Genomic DNA, 15,152 nt, shown 5'->3' with positions numbered 1-15,152 from the left:
TTTGTATATGTTGAAATGATTTATGATTTGTTATAAGATTTAAATATTTCTCACCTCAAAGCTGAATTTGATCTATACAGTTTTGAGTAAGATAGATTGTAAGATCATAATGTAAGATAGTAATATAAGAAAATAAGTAATAGTTGGAATACTTGTGCTTAAAATAATAAAAATTACATTTATAGATAAATTTTGGAATTTTTTTTTACATGCCAGGGTTTTTTAGGTGTACTTGCTATGGGCTACAACTTCTTAAAACCTTCCTTGGATCTCATTAGTCTCTCCCACTGCAAGTTCTCCGGCATCACTCAGAATTTATTTCAGTGTAAGAAAGAGATTTATATATGTATTTCATAGACATGACTGAGTGTCTCACGGATTTTTCCCATTTACATAAATACACACACACAATATATATATCATATATAATAAAATTAATTGTTAATATTAACTACATATGTATGCCAGATGAAAATATTAAACGGTATTTTATTATATTACTATGTTAATCTATACACTACCTTATTTTTAAAACATTTTAAGTTTTACCATCTAGAAAGCTATTCAGAGGCTTCTACTTTTCTGTTCATTTGCTCTACATGAATATCATTATTGAAAGATTTATTCATATACCACAACGATGCTTTCTAATACATGAGTATAGTGTGAAAATGAAGAAGTACAAAAAAGAGCTCTGCCTCGACTTAACATATCACACACAGTGGCTTCTTGGATGTCTGGGAACTGCTATAACATTCATCCGTTTCTTCCTGTTAACTTGTGTCTTCCAAATTATGAAAATAAATGTGTTAGGTAGAACTTTAATATTGATCACAAGTATTTGTATTTTTATTGGCAATTACTGTTAGAAAAGGTACTTTGCTTATTCTGAGAGCTTAATTTGTCTTTTAAAGCTGTAACCTTTGTCTGCATTTCACATTTAGAAACTGTGCCATTGCCATTACCTACAATAGATACGCCTTCCTATTTCTTTTCCTTTTTCCCTGCTAAAAATATTATACTTTGAACCTACCTGCTCAATGCCTGTATGCATGGGTTTTTATACTGCCTGTACTTCATTCTGACTGTGCAAATATGCCAGTAGAGAGTAAGTTTCTTCTTTCCCCTTTACGGTACCACATGCATGAACACACAAGCCTCTTTTCCCTTTTCTCAGTTCTCTTTCTATTCCTAGTTTAATAAATAAGTGTTTAGGAAATCTCTGGAGAGTATGTCTAAAGGTATCTCCTCATATCATCCCATATGTCAAAAGAATAATGTTTCAAAAGTTGTTGTAGCATTTCTTTGAAGAAAGAAAAAAAATTAGGAATTGTATGGCTGGGCTTTGTCTGTGCCATCCTCTGCTTTCCGGCAGATACAGTCTCCCTTTCCAATTTCAGATCATTAATGGGTCAGCAAATTAGAAATAAAGCTGCTCTCCTTTACATTTTGCTAGATATCCAGTGGGTGCCATTCAGACTGAAGTAAACCAAACACAACAGCTACACTTTAGAATGCATTGTTTAATAATCTGTAACCTGTAAAATGTATTTAAAAACATGCAACAAATGCCTGAAATAAGCAAAAATGAACTTTTCTATTGCATTAAAATAGTGTCGTGGTACTTACAGATTGCAGAGTAATCAAAAATACATATAAAAGGTCCCCACACTTAAGCATTTCACAGAATCAAAGAACCATTTTGGTTGGAAGAGATGAATATTTTATATATGTACTTTTATAAAAAAGGGAAAGTAACTGAAAGTGTGTCTCGTGATGTTTTAAACACTCCTTCTCTCTCTTAAACTCTTACAGACTTATCTGAAACTGCACTATATCTAAATCCTTGTTCATGTCAACACTACTCTGCTTCAGCATACGAGGGAGCTAGCTGCTCCTGCAAACATGCGCCGTGAAGCAGACTGCAGGAACTGCCAGCCCGAGGAGCTGCACTGGTGACAGAAGCAGAGCCCCAGCAGTTAACAGATCGCAGAACTGTTAATGTGAGACATGTAACTATTGTAATATTAATATGCCATGTTGTTCCACGGACACAAATTCTTTCAGAGAGAGACAGTCTGTGTTGCACAACCATAAATGCTATGGATCAAAACATACTATTCATGAAAAATCTCGTGATGGAGCTTTGGAGCAGTCTCTGAAACCTCCTTGATTTGGAAGAGATTTGGGGCAGTTCTATTTCCGCATAAAATGGGTCATATAATCCACCCACTGACCTGGCTAGACAAACCATGCCTGTGAAACAAAGGTGAGGCAGTTTGTCTCTGCACTGAATTTGGTTTTCAGTGATAACCTTCATTTTTCCCTCAAACTCTACAGTCATAGAATGCCAAATCTATATACACTGGGGAAGGTCTGAGAGTCAGTACATCTCAGGCCCCTTGAAGCATGGCAGTAGCTAAATATTGAGGCTGCTCACAAATAATGTGCTTTAGCTACTTTCCTTATGACAGAAACTACAGAAATAACTGAAGACTTACTATAGATTTATTTCTAGGGAAAAGAGAGTACTGAAAAAGACAGAATAAAATTGATTTCAAGCCAAGCCAAATGGAATTAATGGCTTTTTCTGGTTCATAAAATATCTTATGGTCTTTCCATATTCATACTGAGTAAACAAAGAGACAATCCATAATTATCTTAGCAGACTATACTGATGTTTCCACAGACTCTAACAGTTCCAACTTGGAAGAGTATATAAATCACAGAAAAGACGTCTAGTGAGATCAAGTATTCAGTTACAGCTTCATTTATTTTTTAATTGCAGTTTGCATGAGCTATTTTTTCTCTCAGTCTGCAGTGACTGACTCAAATCATGAATCCAATTATTAAAGAGGAAAAGGTAGCATGTTTCATGTGAAAAAAAAAAAAACAAATTCTACTTCATCTTGGAAATGCAAACAGAATATGTTAATGACATATGAAGTGCCACTATTAATACATGCAAAACCCCCACACTACTTGATTAAAAATAAAGATAATTAAATCAATAAATAGGTAATTTCAAGTCTAATCCTTTATCTGCTGTAACCTTTACATGGTATTTCCAAAAGGTTAATGACTTATGACAATACTCTGTCAAAAGTTTTGAAATACTGAAAACAAGTTTCAGTACTTTCAGGTTTGGAATAAATATATAATTTATTAAGACCAAAAAAAAATAAAGCACATAGCTTAAAAAACTCTGAAACAAAAATTAACTCTGAGGTTCCTGTTCGACCTACTGCTCTCTAAATTCCAGATTCCTGATTTCCTGTAGTGGATCTGTATCCTTCTAGAGACATCCACCAGCACCAGATGTCCACCGTGCATCCTACAGAGCATCAGTCATGCAGAACAGAGAATCAGCAGAGTCGGTCTGCTTGAATTCCTGAGCTCTCGACAGGAATTCTGTCTCGAATTCTGAAAAAGACACTAGCTTTTGTGGTGTTTTTCTGAGTGTTTCCAGCCTCCTTCCTGAAGTCTGGGTTCCTATCCCAGAAACGAAGAATGTCAAGTAGTCTGTGATGATCGTAATGTGGTGATGCTGTGCCGAAGTTGTGGACCTTGGAACGTACACTGCCTAGAAACCTACTTGCACATCACCAGAAGATACCTCTGATGTATTTCCAAACAATATTTTAACATCATTCTCTGAAAAAAAGTTTTGTCAGGACATTTTACTATCGGTTCTACTCAGGAGAACAAATGACACTTAAGTCAGCAGGATTTATATATACAGACAGGTATCTCAGTATAGATAGGTATCTCAGTTAATTTGCAAATTCTAGGCAATGCATGTAGTCATCTTTATTTCAAGAACAATAAAAATTGGTGTAAATAACAACATCTTAAATATCTAGTCTCCTTGCTGGAAAACCTAGCTAAATAATCTTTCATATTATTAGCTAAAGCTTGCGACACGTTACTTACTGACTTCTCGAACCATTTAGGAGATGGAATTAATAGGATCCAAAGAAAAAAAAATCCTATCTGTGAATTTCAAGGTGAGATAAATTCTTCTTCATTTACTCAGAAGGATGTCACACAGCCACCCTGTGTGATATAAATAATATGTATTCCTCTTCCCCAAGAAATACAGCTTTGTTGACATTGTCAAAGCTGATTAAATACAACACAGAGACAATCGAATAAGCAGTGAAAAAAAAGCTTGTTTTTTCTAGTTTAAGTAACCTAGAACAAACCAAATAAATACAGTAGACTTAGTAGAAAAGGGGCATAGAATTTTTAAATTAATACCCTTGGCAAGTATTGTCCGTCACAATTACTCAACAGTGATTATATTTGTATTGTATTATCTTTGAAATTTGTGAGTAATGATACAGATTAGATGTAAAGTCATTTGAGTTAATTATGTTTAGTCGCCGCTAGGTATAAAATATCTCTTACAGTTATATCTGCCTATATGTTATTTTAATTACCATTAATTCCCATTTGTGTCAAATATTTACATAGTAAAATGCAATCTAAATATACTGTTTGAAAAAAAGCTCTAAACAGAAACTGTAGAACACTGTCAGAACAAGACACTTGCATGTTTATTTCATGATGATGAGTTCTTAGGTATTAAAACAAACCCAGCTTCCTCTTTTGTCCTTTAATATAGTAGAGATTTGAAATAATACTTGGAACTTCCTCAAAACTGTCAGAAGAGAGGCAAGGCCTTTTTGACTCTTGTGTACTTTAAGAAAAATCTGTGTGCTACTGCTGAAAATATAACTGGTTTGGGTGCTAAGCACAAGCTGTAATACTTTGGCAGCCAAGATTTTACAGAGGGTCAATTAAACTTGCAGTAGCTAAGCTAGAAATTTTACCCTGGACTTATGACTGCAGCCCCACGTCCTGTGGTCAAGCTGAGAGACACTTTTACCTTCAGCACGCCCTTTTACAAAGTACAATGTAAATAAATAGTCACCTTATAAAAGAAATTGGTGCGTCCAACAGATCCAATTTTTCCTGTGTGGTTCATGAAACAAATGTTTCCTTCAGTAGCACCATAAAACTCACAGATCTTAATAGCACCAAATCTGTCTAAAAATTCTCTCCATACATCATTTCTTACTCCATTTCCAACTGCCAGTCGGACTTTGTGATTCTTCTCTCCTTCCTTCTGTTAAAAAAAGAAAATAATAATTTAAAGTATAATCTACTGATAACCGCATTTGATTGTTGTATCTACTGTGGGAAAAATGTACTTTCTTTAAATACATCAAGTATAAACAACAGAAAAAATGAAAAACTACCACCACCACCACCAATTAAGAAGTTCAAAAAAGCTGGCAGAGGTGCCTACAGATAGACTGTAGCAAACTGCAATCAAAACCTTATTATCTTGTTGAGCAAGCAAATTATTTCCTAAATAATGACTAAATTAATTTATATAAATGCTTCCAAATTGTAAAAGTTGTATCATCTCAGTTTGTTTCCACTCAGAGAAATTAGAAAACTGGGAAGAATAGAGAAAGACAGGAATTATTTCTGAAAGGTATTAAAGTCAGCATAGATTAATTGTTACTTTCTTGTGTCTTCAGACTGATTATAAGAAAAAATCAGATTTCATACACTTGTAATATCTGTTCCTTCCCACACATTGCATATGTGTCATCTTCTGTATTTCTTTCAATATTAAGACTTTTACAATTTTGTTCATTGTTACTTGGAATACATTATTCCTTGGTGATCTTGAGTCTTAACTGTTGTCAACTCCCATGTTTTATTACAAGAAACACAATAGTATGTATTCACCCCATTCAGTGAGACTCTAATTTTATGAATCTGTTCTCAAACCTTGTGATCGCATGGAGCGCCTTTAAAATACAATCAGATTTAAGCATTAGAATGCAGAAGATCTAAAATGTTGTTTAGTTTCTAATTTCACCTATTTTAAAATAGACTTCCTTTTTAATCATTGCAAGTGGCAATACAGAATGTCTTAGAAGTGAGACAGCACAAAATAAACAAAGGTGCCGTTTGTTACCACTTACATTTAGAACCCCATAGCACTCTGGTATCACAACACTGTATATACCTCTATATATGTGCACTTACACAAATGTATACAAACACCTCTACATATATGTATGCACATATTCACACTCTTTATATATATGTGTGTGTGCATAGATATCCATATATATACACATATATTATATAGATATACACCAAAGAAAGCAGATAGTCCTTATTTTCTGTTCTTCTATCCTAGTTTCCTTTTCCCCTCCCAACTCTAATCCAGTATGAATTAGGTATGTCTTTATAGTGAAAAACCATTTTAGCACCTTTAATCTGGCTTAAAAGCACAGCAGATCATTTCTGTGAAGAGATCTGGTCAGCCAACTGAAACAAGAATCTTTAAATATTTTGTATGTTAAAAACAGTTAACCTTCTACTGCATACATAGACAGGAGTGTTCCTCAGAGGCTTATGTCATGGCAAAATTCAATTTTCCATGCAGATCATGAAACCTCATTTCTATAACAAAAACTGCAAACACAGTGAAATTTTAAGCTCCTCCTCTAAATCACAAAGAAAGACCAGCCTTTTTTCTTCCCTCTTCAAAAGCGGTAACTCATAGAATGATAAAAAATTCCTTTACTGAGCGTCAGATTCTTTCTGCTGGAAATCAACTTCTTTTGCTGAAATTATTCAGCAAGGAACTCACGTATTTCACTAGATGCAGATAGGTCTTGGCACATTACAATATAAGGCATTATTCTGTTATTTTACCTCAAAACTACATCACTCAGCAGCCTCCCTTGGTCACTAACCATTCTGTTTCTGCAACAACCCAATTCTTTCCTTTTCACTTCTCCTCTCCTACCTTACTTTAGATGCAAAAGTCATTTTGAAACACACAAGCACATACTTCACTAATTTAATGACAAATCATTATTAACAAGTGCTGCATTACATAGTACAACAAAACTGACTGTGGACATAGCCTGGAACAAAGTGCGTAAAAATTGCCCATAGGTGTAACTTTTGGAGTGGTTTGTTTTTTCAGTTTCAGATGCAATGTCACAATGCAACAGTGCAGATTTTCATATATCTGAAATAATAATGTCTGTTATACTACACATTCAAAATCATTATACTGTCAACAAACAACAAAAGCATTCCTTTTTTTAAGAGAAAGTGTTTCAGTGCTACTTTGAACTTTGTCAGGAAAGATTTTTACTCGTTTTTTTTCCCCTAGAAAATTGTCCTCCATCTTCAGTCAGCTCGACTTAAAATCCTTTCAAAGTGGGTTATTTTGCTTACAGTTTCATTGCTAAACTGAAATTAAAATGTCAGTAACTGAACTGCAGTTACCCCTTGCTGACAGCCCTGAATTATTCAAATATACTGCCTCTACTAAGATATGAAAAATACCATATGAGATTCTTTCACAGAAATCCTTTGTTCCACAACGAACGGAAGAAACAAACACATGCGTGTATATATACAAACACTAAATCGGTCATTCATCAGAATAGGAACATCCAAAATCTCTAGAGATCAAGCTAATAAGTAGGCAAGTTTGCTTCCATTATTTATACTTCAAGAAAAATAAAAGCATTGATGGCTGTTTGCTGAAAAGACACAAACTAGGAAACAATGACCTATATGGATTATGGGGGTTTTTGTTTGTTTGTTGGTTGGGTTTTTGTTTTTTTCCAAAAGGACAAATATAGCTACTTCACTACCTTCAATTACTCATGTTATTTTGGCTGATTTATACTACTACAGCACAAAGTTGTTTCTCTAGTGGAAAAGATGGCAGCTGGCAGCTCATGGCCTGGATAAAGAACTGGCTGGATGGCTGGGCCCAAGGAGTTGTGGTGAATGGAGTCAAATCCAATTGGTGGCTGCTCACGAGTGTTGTTCCCCAGGGCCCAGTAGTGAGGCCAGTTCTGTTTAATCTCTTTATCAATGATCTGGATGAGGGGATTGAATGCACCCTCAGTAAATTTGCAGACGAGGCCAAACTGGGTGGGAGTGTTGATCTGCTGGAGGGTAGCAAGGCTCTGCAGAGGGATCAGGACCAGCCGGATCATTGGGCTGAGGCCAATTGCATGAGGTTCAACAAGGCCAAGTGCCGGGTCCTGCGCTTGGGTCACAACAACCCCAGGCAGTGCTACAGGCTTGGGGAAGAGTGGCTGGAAAGCTGCCTGGCGGAAAGGGATCTAGGGGTGTTGACTGACAGGTGGCTGAACATGAGCCAGCAGCGTGCCCTGGTGGCCAAAAAGGCCAACAGCATCCTGGCTGGTATCAGGAATAGTGCGGCCAGCAGGACTAGGCAAGTGATCGTGCAGCTGTACTCAGCACTGGTGAGGTTGCATCTTGAATACTGTGTTCAGTGTTGGGCCCCTCATCATAAGAAGGGCTTTGAAATACTAGAGAGAGTTCAGAGAAGGGCAATGAAGCTGCTGAGGGGTCTGGAGCACAAGTCTTATGAAGGGCAGCTGAGGGAACTGGGGCTGTTTAGCCTGGAGAAAAGGAGGCTGAGGGGAGACCTTATTGCCGTCTACAACTACCTGACAGGAGGTTGTAGCATGGAGGGTGTTGGTCTCTTCTCCCAAGTAGCAAGTGATAGGTAGAGAGGAAATGGCCTCAGGTTGCTCCAGGGGAGGTTTAGATTGGATATTAGGAAAAAGTTATTCACGGAAAGGGTTGTCAGGCATTGGAACAGTTGTCTGCATGTGTATTCTTAGTCTGCTTCGACAGCATAGTTCCTAGATAACATTTCCTTCACTAAAAGCTGTATTTCCTCACAGTATCTCATTTATGAAGGACTCAGTGCTTTGCTCTACTCAACTATCACAAAGAAGTGCAAATAATGTGTGTTCTGTGATAATTTGCTCATGTTTTGTGTTTCTGAATGTGATTAATAGTTTTTGATACATAATTAGGAGGACAGATTTTACAATAACAGAATGGTAGAACTCTTTTCCAAGGTTTTAAAAAAAATGTCTATTTATTCATTTTCCTGAACTGTGGTTTTCTTTTCTTAGAGAGTGTTTCTGAAATAAAATGGAAATTGAATCTGTATACACTTATTTCTTATAGTAAAGGTGAAACATTTTTTTCAATGCCTTTTTGAAGCATTAACAAGCAAGAATTGTTCTTACCTCACACCTGGACTTTTCTTCAGTTCATTCTGCCAAGATCTTTGAACCATATACCAAATATCTGCATACTTCATAAATCAGCTTCTGGCACACTATTTCTCCATTTTGAGTGCTTTCTTCATTTGTATAGTAATTAGTTGACAAGTCAAGATCTGCCTTATCACACTGAATACCACATACTTGGGATTCTTCATCTGCCAGTCTTTTCTCCTTAAGTGTTCTTTGGAAACTATGTGGATTATCTACATGATTAAGTGGTTGATGAAAGAAATGCCTTTTAAAGTGCCATCAACAGTATATTAATTGGTGCAGGAAGGATTCATGACTGTGGCTATATAAAAATTTACTTAGCAGCTGCTTTAAAAGAATACAAAAAACCCCATGGTCATTGTCCCACTTTCACCATTTCTGCAGCAGGAAAAGCTAAATAGAGAGAAGTAAAGGCAACTCCAAGCAAAGGAGGCATGAAGTGTTTCTTGTATTATGGTCTTGGTGAAACTAAAAGCAATCTCAGGACTTCAGAAATGCAAACATCTGTTAAATATAAAATATGATGGACAGACCACACAGGATTTACATTAATGTATTTACAAGGAATGTGTGTAACAACACATTCACCAGGTCTCTATTGACACATTAGCCCTGAAAAGAAGGGCATAAGGTAATTAGTAGAGAGGCTATAAGATGAGAGATATCCTACTGCCATTATGATGACAGACATAATAAATTATTCAAGATGCATGCTTATGTTTACTTTTCAGTAATGCCTAATTATAAATTGCGAATAGATTTTTTGAGCAAAATACATACACCAATCTAAAAATACAAGTAAAAGAAAACAGGAAGAGTACTGACGAGGTCCACTGTAAGAAAGGAACAGGAATTCTAGGAACCAGACACTTCCTTCCAGTTCTGGAACTGGTTGTTTGCTATTTAGTATAGCTCACTCTCACCACACTTTCATTATTAATCAATCTCCTGATAATCTAATAGGATTAGATTCTAAAAGGAGTTTTCTTCCTTTAGCTCTTCTAATAGGAAATATTTTCTTTAGCTGTACTTCTACTCCCTCAGAAAATATCTACCAAAAAAAAAGTCACTTTTGTCTGTGTTCCACCCAGTAACACGAAGTAGATAGTTGTATTTTTGGTGATTGCCCCAAGAGCCCACTAGTCAAAACAAATTACAGAAAACTTTCTAAAGGTCAATTCAGAGAATTAAAGCACACACAGGTGATTTCTTGCACTTATTATTGCATGCAGTATTCTGTGACCAATATGATGCTTCTCTTTGTAAAAGTACGATTGCAATTTCTAGGTTTCACTATCAGGACATTTGTTGCATCACTCCACTAGCTTAACCCAAAAGATAAGTATCTAGGAAAAAAAGCTGGAAGGAAGGAAGGAAATTGGTCAAGTTATATGACCTCTTAAAGACTCAGAAAAGTTTTGAGCCACCATGCTACAACCAGTAGGTGACATTGCAACTAGTCTTCAGTGCTGTTTGGGGTATGTAAAACCAACACTTCCCAAGGCCAAAGGAACCCTACAAACATTACAGAAGACTTCTTCAGTAAGAAAACCTGAAAACGTTTACCATTATTAGTGGGTAGAATGAGGAAACAGGCACAGAATCATCCTGTGGATGGAGTCCTAGAGAGGTATGCCAGTACCTTTAAACATCAGAAAGTAGTAGCAAAAATGGATGGGATTATAATCTGCTCTTAAACCTACTTTTAAAAATAGTGCTGTTTTTGTAGTCATGGCAGTTTAAAGCACAGAGAAAGTTTGTTGTGATATGTTTTAATTAAATCAACTGATATAGTTGGGAGGGAAAAAATACAAGCTTCGAAATCCCGGGTCCATTTTTAAGCTTTGTTTCAGATGTGCCAAATACATTATTAGTCTAAAAATTCTATTTTCTCTAACTGCATGTACAAACAGTGTTTAATTCTCCTTTTAGGCACTGTTGATACTGTAGTAAATCAGCAACAACTTGGGTTAATAATTATGTCTGCTTACAACATACACGGGTGGCTACTTTTTTTTTTTGAACAGGTTACTAGAAGAATAAATAAATTGCTAAATTTGCCTCAGTAAATAAAATTTCAATGACATACAGAGATTTTTCAGAGACTTCAAATGGAAGGTACAGATGTGGTTGTCTGTAACTGTGACACATTACTGGTTTGGGGTATTTAATAAAATGTTTATGCTGAAAACCTACAAGGGGCTTGACAAATTTCCATTAGTGAACAGTTTCCATTACTGAATATAAATTGAGCTAAACTTTAAGGAGAATAAAATGTAATGTCAAGTAAAACCTGCACTGCAAATAAATGCCTCTGGATTCCTTTTTCCTTCCTTACCTGAGTATCAAAACCTGCTTCTAGGTGGGAGACAGTGGGACACATATAAACCGTGCTCTTACACCCCTTCCCACAACACTTCAGTCAACAGCTCGGAAAGAACTGTTCACTCTGTCTGCCCATCCCAGCAGCATTGACCTGCTTGTTTTCTCCTTCTAAGTTACTATTGTTCTGACACAGAAGAGTTTTAATAAAATAAATCCTTAAGCATAAGCATCTTTTCTAGAGTCACTTCAGAGAGCTTAATCCCATCCAAAGAAGCCTGGGCCAAACTGGATCTAGTAGAGAGATTGGCTTGCTTCAGTTTAACAAAATAAAGTCTGAAAGCTGATATACATGGTCTTACACCCAAGTATAAGGCATACCTTACTTATACCCAAGTAATAGTACCCTTAATATCCTCAAGGAAAGAGGAAACGTCACTGGTGTCAAAGGATAACATTGTCTCAAAACCAAATGGACATACAACAGGACAGATATTGAAATAAAATTTCTAAGCAACAATATAATTAATTGTGAAACAGACTTTGAATACAAGTAGACATGAACTCTGGTTTTAATAGAGACCTTACCAAGCTCATGAAAGGTTCAAACAATTAATGTCATAATGCATGACAGCTTATGAGAGTAGAAGACAAGACATAACTATCAAGAAAACATTTCTAGCCTCTGTTTGTAAACCACTTCAGTATTCAGGTCTCCTTTACAGGAAAGCAGGAAAGAAATGCTGTATTACCATTCATATATTTCCAAACACTTCAGGACGCAACAGATATTTTTAAATAGCTCATTTGTTCAAATTTGAAATAAATCTGCAATTGCATTATGAAGATTTTGTATACACTTTACATGTTAAATTTTAAATGTGTTGCAACCCTCCAAGGAAAACATATCCACAGATTAGTAGAGAAGTATTTCCAAGGCCTTTGCTTAGAGAGGAAATAGGTAGCTATGCTATGCCATACTTCTGAAATGTGATAGATCACTGTTAACAGAGACTTCGAGCAATGTCAGCCAGCAAGAACAAATTATTAATTTCTTGAACATTCTCTTTCACTGGAGTAGTCATGCCAATATTTTAGAGTAGGATCCACTTTGTAGCTACTGATGACTACTAGCCATCCATGCTGGCTCTCATACTTTCACTATGATTAAAAGAATGCAGAAAAAGGGCTTGAAAGAGGACAGGCACGAGGATTACTCATTTATTTAGGAGCCCAGCAAATTCTATGAACATCAGATAATGCAAGGTCTTTGTACTTATACTTAAGGAAAAAAAGACAACTTCCTTTTCTAACAAATGTTATTTCCAGACAATGGATTACTAAACCAAACTGGATGGAGAACAGGCTTCAGAAAAATTCTACTGTAAAAGAGTCTTCGAGAGCTGTTGCAGGTGTCAGTGGGAGGCAAAATGATCAAACAAGACAAAGCCAATAAGGAAAGCTAAGCCAAGAGTCTATGCTACCACAGAGACTTGCCAAAAGTTCTGTTCAAAATCTATGACATAAAAGACCTCAATCCACCTTTCAACTATTAGAAACATACGATTTATTTCAAGTTTAGTGTTAAAGAAACATGAAGCACTTAAGATAATTGCTATGGTTTTAAAATATGTTCACTAGAAGGGCTTAATAGCACTCTAGCCTTGAGAACACTGCCCACATAATACCTTCACAGAGCTCTAAAACTTGTATTAGCCATATCTTTCTCATGCTGTCAGTATATATAGTAGTACTAAGTTAATGAAACATAGATAACAATTTGGAAAATTCCTTCACCTACTTGAAAAATAATGGATTGTGTAACATATTTTAAAGCCTTTCATTTATTTGTGTGAACATGTTTATCTTCCAGTTTTAACATGACAAATAATTGCTATTTTTCTTCAAGTACCTAACTGTCAAACTGATCTATTTCATAATTTCAATTTTTGTTGATAAGTTACATGAGGTTTGTCTTTAGCCACCTAGCAAAAAAAAGCCAAAATCAAAAAACCCTGAAGCCTCACCAGGCAAAGAGTTTAGACATGCCAGCTCCTAGAAAGTACGCACTTAAATTAATAAATAGAAAAGTTATATAGTTAATGATGGTATAAGCATAGTATATAAATAGTTAATGATAGCATAAATAACTTTACTTGGAAAACTTAAAACTTCTTTAACTTTATGATGGCTTGGTAAGGATTTAAAAATAAGTCTGTTTTACAAAGTGAAGTATATTAATCTATAATTTTTGCTTTAAGATACTGGGAGTAAAATGGTAAAAGAAAATGCCATGCTCTAACTGTACAGTTGTTAAAGTAGAGAAAGCAGAACAATTAATATCTGAGGCTTCAGATACAGCAAAAATTGTGAAGTGTTGGAGAGAAGGGAGATAATTTTGGGGAAATCACATTAGCCTACAATGAAGAAAAATCAAAATGTATAATATAAAAGCTAGGCCCTTCATTTGTTTTGTTTCTCTTTATAGTCTTTAACTCAATTTTTCATTATTCTGTAACTTTTTGTTTATTGTATGATAAAGTTAAAAAGCAAACAAACAAAACCAAACCAACAAAAAACCAAAAAACACCAAATAAAAAAGAAACAGAGACAGAAAGGTATAGTTATTCTGGTTTGACACCACAGCCAGTGGTGGTCACTGGGACATAAGCCACGGCCTCTTTTATTGAAGAATATTCTCCTTCTGAGGCATGCATGGATAGTGCTGTAGGACCTATGACTCCCTGCTACATTACTAACACATCCCTTTTTTTCAGGAGGAAAAAAAAAAAATCCAATGTCTTATGAACACTGACCTTTCCCATTCTTTGGTCAGCAACTTGAGATATTAATGAAGATTGTTATTCTGCTGGAAAACAAGACTGATTTGCATTCTCTTTGAATTATTAGAACACTGCTTAAGGAACAGGTTATTCTAGAAAATCGTAAAATTAAGAGATGGATTAGAATTTTCAGATTAATTAATTAGAATTATTGGCACCATTTCCTAAGAGATGACTCACTTCAATAAAATTCAATGAAAAGGAAATAAATCACTTATTCTTGTTGCTTTTTTTTTAAATCACAAAATGAAATTATCATAGACACAAAGGAAGAATGTTTAAAAAGGTAACAGTTGCATGGCATCCAACTTCTGTACTTTTTCACAAATCTCTTTGTGTTCCAAACATTTTCTTAAATTAAAAGAGGATACAGTTCTTTTTGCTCAATGTTGCACAGGTACTTGGAATCTGTTATCTTTTTTTTTTATTTAGCATTCAAAATAAAAGCTGTTTCTGATCATAATTGGCTGTGTAAAGTCATGTATGAAAATGCTTAACCAGGTAAGATAATGTGTGGTGTAATCTTTAGGATTTATTATTGAAACAAAATAGGACAACCTGCAGCTCATAAATGGATGGAAGTTGCCAGCATTAGCAAGATGAATTTTAGTTTTTACTAGACTATGAATGTTTGCTTCATATTAATTTTGACACAGCACAAGCATTTGAGGACAGAAAGTCAGTTGGGTTTGCTATGCAACAGTTTATATCCATTCTGTCTATTTTATTACATAGACCTTCAATTTATTCCAACAAATCTCAGGCATTTAGCTTAGCCTAAACATCTCGAGCTCTCACTGTCATCAATGGGTAAATACAGAAACAC

The 15,152-nt window shown here is 35.3% G+C and overlaps 1 protein-coding gene across 1 annotated transcript in view; it reads right to left on the bottom strand.

Moving 5' to 3' along the window:
- LOC136001661 (long-chain fatty acid transport protein 6-like) overlaps positions 1-15,152 on the bottom strand; it is a 39,164-nt gene that overhangs the window by 10,390 nt on the left and 13,622 nt on the right. Inside the window, exon 5 of the mRNA XM_065656216.1 lies at positions 4,937-5,131. Coding sequence (XP_065512288.1) covers positions 4,937-5,131 — 195 coding nt within the window. The remainder of the gene's footprint in view (positions 1-4,936; positions 5,132-15,152) is intronic.

The sequence above is a fragment of the Caloenas nicobarica genome, chromosome Z (assembly GCF_036013445.1).
Source record: "Caloenas nicobarica isolate bCalNic1 chromosome Z, bCalNic1.hap1, whole genome shotgun sequence".
NCBI lineage: Eukaryota > Metazoa > Chordata > Aves > Columbiformes > Columbidae > Caloenas > Caloenas nicobarica.
Note: the sequence above shows the minus strand (reverse complement) of the source record. Positions and strands in the feature narration are given on the sequence as shown.